The 6,372-nt window shown below is 46.0% G+C and overlaps 1 protein-coding gene across 1 annotated transcript; it reads left to right on the plus strand.

Moving 5' to 3' along the window:
• Positions 1 to 2,349: 2,349 nt before the first annotated feature.
• Positions 2,350 to 6,043, plus strand: RPTN (repetin). The gene is made up of 3 exons (XM_055587078.1): positions 2,350 to 2,487; positions 3,215 to 5,124; positions 5,461 to 6,043. The coding sequence occupies exons 1-3, from the start codon at positions 2,350 to 2,352 to the stop codon at positions 6,041 to 6,043; spliced, it is 2,631 nt and encodes an 876-aa protein (XP_055443053.1).
• The last annotated feature ends 329 nt before the right edge of the window (positions 6,044 to 6,372 follow it).

Below are 6,372 nucleotides of genomic sequence, written 5' to 3' on the forward strand. Positions count from 1 at the left end.
GGCACCCTAACAAAGAGAAGCCCCCACTAACAGCAACTAGAGAAAGCCTACGCACAGAAATGAAGACCCAGCACAGTCTAAAATAAATAAATAATTTAAAAAAAAACAGAAATGTAAAAAACATTAAAAATAGATCAATAAGTTAAAATATGCATATCCACTTCCACTGGGCTTCCCAGGTGGCACAGTGGTAAAGAATCTGCCTGCCAATGCAGGAGACATGGGCTCAATCCTTGGGTCAAGATGATACCCTGGAGAAGGAGGATGATACTGTCTCCTATGTTCTTGCCTGGAAAATGCCATGGACAGAGGAGCCTGGCGGCTACAGTCCATGGGGTTGAAAAGAGTCAGACATGACTGAGCGTGCACGCACACGCACACACACACACACACACACACACACCAACATTAGCAAAACAACCTGAAACAAATCTCTTCCAATAATTATGTCCTGGCTCTCCACCTAGACTCTCTAGTCTCTGCTTTGACAGATTTTTGTGCCGTGACCTGATTAGTATCCTTCTTTGGTATGATTGACTGTTGCCTTCCATTAGTCTCGATAAGTGACACATGCTAAGAATGTATGTGGCCCATGCCTCTGTCTTTTGGGACCCCTGCTGCAGTCATGATTGGAGAAGTAAATGGCAACCCACTCCAGTGTTCTTGCCTGGAGAATCCCAGGGACAGGGGAGCCTGGTGGGCTGCCATCTATGGGGTCACACAGAATCGGACACGACTGAAGCGACTTAGCAGCAGCAGCAGCAGCAGCTGCATGCATGCCTACACATACACTCCCCTAATTAATGGGGCCAAGACTTGAACAGTGTCACCTATTGCGATGACAACAGGTTCATGAGTAAATGGGGGAAGTAAATAAATCAAACGGTTTGCAGAGGGAGAGGTCAAGCTGGGCTGGGCCCAGAGTGATTCAGGTTCCGCCACAGAATGGGTGTCTCCTGGGATGGTCTAGTAGGACAATTAAAACCCCTATAAATAGGATGGGTTTGCAGGTGTCCAGTATCCTCTCTGGCTTCTGAATCCTCTGTTGATACCTCCTCAAGCAGGTAAGACATGCATGGGGAAGCAACAGCAGAATCCAAGAGCCTCTTGGTAGGGGCTGTGATGTGCTGGGCTGGGGAGTACCCTGTGGCCTTGGGTACCTTCCTGCCTCCTTTTTTGCCTCTATCTGAGAATATGATACCTCACGGGGATGGCGGGAGGGATGTACTTCTGAGTCTGTAAAATACACATGCCATTGCTTCTGTGTGTCCTAGGCATCCCAAAATAAAGGACTAGAACTCTTGGTGGATAAATTAGTTGCCCATAGCGGAGCATTTCCCTTTTGTGCAAGTTAGGCCAGACCCAAGAGTTTATGGCTCATTAGGGCCAAGGCCCCAGACTATGGGATCACAATAATATTCAAGTCTCACTGCAATGAACTGCCATAAGGGACTCTGCTTGTGTCCTGCAATTCATCATTTGTCACTTATCCCTAGAGGCATCAGTGGCATGCTTTTGGAAATCTAGTGTGCTTTGCAGTTAGGACTTCAGTCTAGAGGCCTGCAAACTCAGTAACTAGAATTTTTACATCATAGAAGAAATATTATTGAGATGGAGGCTCCAAAAGACTCCAGCCTCCCAACATGGCTATGTAAACCTATCTGACTGTATATATTTCTTCTCATCTATGCAGTTAATTTAGCTTGCTATTTTTATCTAGAACAGTTTTTGTATCCACTTATTCTACTTGCAATATATTTATAATATTCCAACATGACTATCCAGGCCAGAAGCACTTGCTGGAATTTAGTCTCTCAGAAAGCTTCCTTGGCAAATGGCAAGAGACCTCTAGCCTTCTTCCCCACCTAAGTGAAACTCATTAGAAGACTGAGGCCTATTCAGAAGGATCTATTGAGTGCTCTCTTCAGTGTGCTGGTCATTGGTAGAAAATTGTGCCTTATCATACTGGCTTCTGGCCCTACATCTATGGCCTTCCTGATCTCCCTTCTTTTTTGTTCTAATATGAGCGTTTCAATCAAGCAAGTCCCATGTGAAGTAGAAGACAGAGCATATAAAATCCCTATAACATTTTGTATTCTAGGATATCATCTCTTTTTATAGCAGGGGACACATAGTTTTCACCTTTATTCCATTGAACACATGATATTTGGAGTCTGACTGTGGTCAAAGAGAGTGAAGAGTATAGCAACAATGAGCTCTGTCATTTCTTAAACTTTTTTCCCTGACCAAAAGGGGCCACTTTTCCTCTGGAAATGCTGTCTCCTGGTCTTCATTGTAAATACAGACAATATAATGTTTCTTCTTTTAGGTTCCTTCATCTTTGCCAAAATGACCGAACTCCTGAACAGCATACTCACTGTGATCAGAGTGTTCCAGAAATATGCCAAAGAGAATGGGGACTCCACCTCACTATGCAAGGAGGAGTTGAAGCAGCTGCTCTTGGCTGAGTTTGGAGACATCCTCCGGGTAAGATGCTCAGACTTTGAGCCCCATGGAGACAAGTGTGAATTACACTGACACCTGCCTTTAGAACGTCATGCTTTTTGTTTTATTTGTTCATGATCTACCCTGTAACTAGAAGAATTTCAGGCAGCTCTTTAGTAGTTCTCTTCCAGCACACACACACACACACACACACCTCCTTGTATTTTTGTTCAAACAAGAGGGAGTACAGCTTCAGGCTGGAAATCATTTCTCAGGAGAAAATCTGAGATTTGTATCTTGATTTCCATATTTAAGTGCTGTCCACACATCTCATTCATTTATTTGTTCAGTGAAGAGTCACTGAACATCTACTACATACCACCATTCTGGGCACTGGGGATACAAACATGAATAAAACCAGCTTCCCCTCCCTCCAGGATCTCCCAGTGTGGTTAGAAAAACCAGATGAACAAACAATACAACATAGCAGGGGGTGGAATGGGATAGCTTCCTCAAATGATTCAAAGTAATTATTAATGAAGCTGATTTTAAATAAGTGTATCTATCCCTATTGTCATGCTCCCATTGGTCCAGCAAGGGATGAGATTCTGAGAACCATCTTATCAAAGACTAGAACCAAGCATAGGCCACTTTAGATTAGTGGTTTCTCAATCGAAGGTTTATGCAGGACTAAATGGACTGGGGCACAGATAATGACACTATCCATAGGAGAACATCTGATTTTTTTGCTTGTTTTACCTTTGCACAGAGACCAAATGACCCAGAGACTGTGGAAACCATCTTGAGCCTCTTGGATAGAAACAGAAATGAGCATGTTGATTTTCATGAATATCTCCTGATGGTGTTCCAGTTGGCCCAAGCCTGCTATCATAGGCTGGATAATGAATCATATGGAGATATAACCTCTCAGCAAGAAAGGAAGCAGGAGGGAACACAAGACCATACATTTCCAACAAATACAGACAGACAACACAGGAAGAGACATGAGGGAGAAAGGCAGGATTCCTGCCATAGTCAGTCTGAGAAACAAAGCCAGGATACCCACCAAGATCAATCTGAGAGACAAGACAGGGACTCTCGCTATGGTCAGTCAGAGAGACTAGACAGGGACTCTCGCTATGGTCAGTCTGAAAGACCTGACAGGAACTCCCACTATGGTCAGTCTGAGGGACAAGACAGGGACTCCCACTATGGTCAGACTGAGAGACAGGGTCAGGACTCCAGCTCTGGTCAAAGACTGAGTAATAAATCTGGCAGTGGCAATCCTGAAAGACAAGGCTATGTCTTTGCCCTAAATCAGTATGAGAAACAACTTCAAGATTCTCATTATGGACAATCTGATAGGCTTGGACAACAGTCAAGCTATGGCCAGTCTGGAAGACTTAGAAAGGACCCTCAGTATAGCCACACAAATCAACAGGAATCAGGCTCTTATAATGAACAGTCTGGAAGGCTGGGTCAAGAATCAGGCTATGGTCAGAGAAATAGGCAAGAATTGGATTCCCACTATGGCCAGACAGACAGACAAGGTCTGAGTGCTCACTATAGCCAGACAAGGCCAGACAGACAAGGCCAGAGTTACCATTATGATCAGACAGACAGACAAGGCCAGAGCTCTCACTATGGTCAGACAGACAGACAAGGCATGAGCTCTCACTATGGTCAGACAGACAGACAAGGCCAGAGTTCCCACTATGATGAGACAGACAGACAAGGCCTGAGCTCTCACTATGGTCAGACAGACAGACAAGGTCTGAGCTCTCAATATGGTCAGACAGACAGACAAGGCCAGAGTTCCCACTATGATGAGACAGATAGACAAGGCCTGAGCTCTCACTATGGTCAGACAGACAGACAAGGCCAAAGATCTCACTATGATCAGACAGACAGACAAGGCCTGAGCTCTCACTATGGTCAGACAGACAGACAAGGTCTGAGCTCTCAGTATGGTCAGACAGATAGACAAGGCCTGAGCTCTCACTATGGGCAGACAGACAGACAAGGTCTGAGCTCTCAGTATGGTCAGACAGATAGACAAGGCCTGAGCTCTCACTATGGGCAGACAGACAGACAAGGTCTGAGCTCTCAGTATGGTCAGACAGATAGACAAGGCCTGAGCTCTCACTATAGGCAAACAGACAGACAAGGCCAGAGTTCCCACTATGATGAGACAGACAGACAAGGCCTGAGCACTCGATATAGTCAGACAGACAGACAAGGTGTGAACTCTCAATACGGTCAGTCAGAGACTGGGGAAACTAGGCAAAATAGGTGCTTCCAAGGGAGCGAGGGAGCAAGCAGAGACTCACATGTTGAGCAATCAGGAAGGCCAGGAAGACCAAGTCAATATACTCAAGGACAGGAAGTAAACCGAAATCAGGGACAGAGATTCCAGACTAGGGAAGGGCAGCAGAACAGTCGCCAGGCATGGGAGTCTGAAGAGGACAGCCAACACAAACTAATAGCACAAATTCAACAAGAAAGGCCACCCTGTCACAGAGGGAGAGACTGGCAATCACACAGTAGTGAGCAGGGCCACAGACAGGTCCAGACCAGGCAGAGTCATGGTGAGAAGCAGAGCCACCAGGCAGAGGAAGAGCAGGACCACCAAAGCTGCGGTAGACACAGTCATGAGGGTCAGGAAACTCCACGTGAGACATGGGACAGGGAAACCCGTGAAGATAAGCAGACCTGTCAGAGACAAGACAGGCAGACTCATGAGGATCAGCAGACCGGTCAGAGACAAGACAGGCAAACCCATGAAGATGAGCAGACCCGTCAGAGACGAGACAGGCAGACTCGTGAGGATCAGCAGACTGGTCAGAGACGAGACAGGCAAACACATGAAGATGAGCAGACCCATCAGCGACGAGACAGGCAAACCCATGAAGATGAGCAGACCCATGAGAGACGAGACAGGCATTCTCATGAGCATCAGCAGGCTGGTCAGAGACGAGACAGGCAAACCCATGAAGATGAGCAGACTCATCAGCAACAAGACAGGCAAACCCATGAAGATGAGCAGACCCATCAGCGACGAGACAGGCAAACACGTGAAGATGAGCAGACCCATCAGCAACAAGACAGGCAAACCCATGAAGATGAGCAGACCCGTCAGAGACGAGACAGACAAACCCATGAAGATGAGCAGACCCATCAGCGACAAGACAGGCAAACCCATGAAGATGAGCAGACCCGTCAGAGACGAGACAGGCAAACCCATGAAGATGAGCAGACCCGTCAGAGACGAGACAGGCAAACCCATGAAGAGGATCAGAACTGTCGACGACAAGAGGATAGGCAAACTCATAAGGATAAAGAGAGGTATCAAGAGTCCCAGTATCGACAAGCCCATGGGACCCAGGAAGGATGTGCCAACAGAGAAAAATTCCATATGAATGAAGATGGCCAGAGTCCAAGTTCCCAAGGAAGACGCAGTGACCTAGCCTTCCATCCAACCCAAAATGCTGGGAGGCCTCAAAGAAGAGAACAGGGTGGAAGTCACCCTATCAAGGCAACTATTGCTCCCAATCCACTCTATGACTATGTACAAGAGCAGAAAGGGGTTTGGCACTAGGCTGTGCATTGCACCAAGAGCTAAAGCAACACGAAGCCAAGGAAGAAATCTACACATCAAGTTCATCCTTACTTCTGCTTAAGAGATTGAAAATGTATATCTTCATTCTCTCCTCTACTCTATCTAATCACAAGGATGCTTTTAGGAACTAGAATTCACTTCTAGGGCATTTCAGTTCTTTGATCAGAAATTCCAGAATGCTCTGGTTGGGTAAAATCTGAGTGGTAAATTGGGTGAAATAATCAGATCCCAATTTTGATTAATTTGGGGATTTAAATCATTTCCTGGTTTGTTCTCTGTGTAGATAGGACATGATTGGATCACTGAAA

This window comes from Bubalus kerabau, chromosome 6 (genome assembly GCF_029407905.1).
Source record: "Bubalus kerabau isolate K-KA32 ecotype Philippines breed swamp buffalo chromosome 6, PCC_UOA_SB_1v2, whole genome shotgun sequence".
NCBI lineage: Eukaryota > Metazoa > Chordata > Mammalia > Artiodactyla > Bovidae > Bubalus > Bubalus kerabau.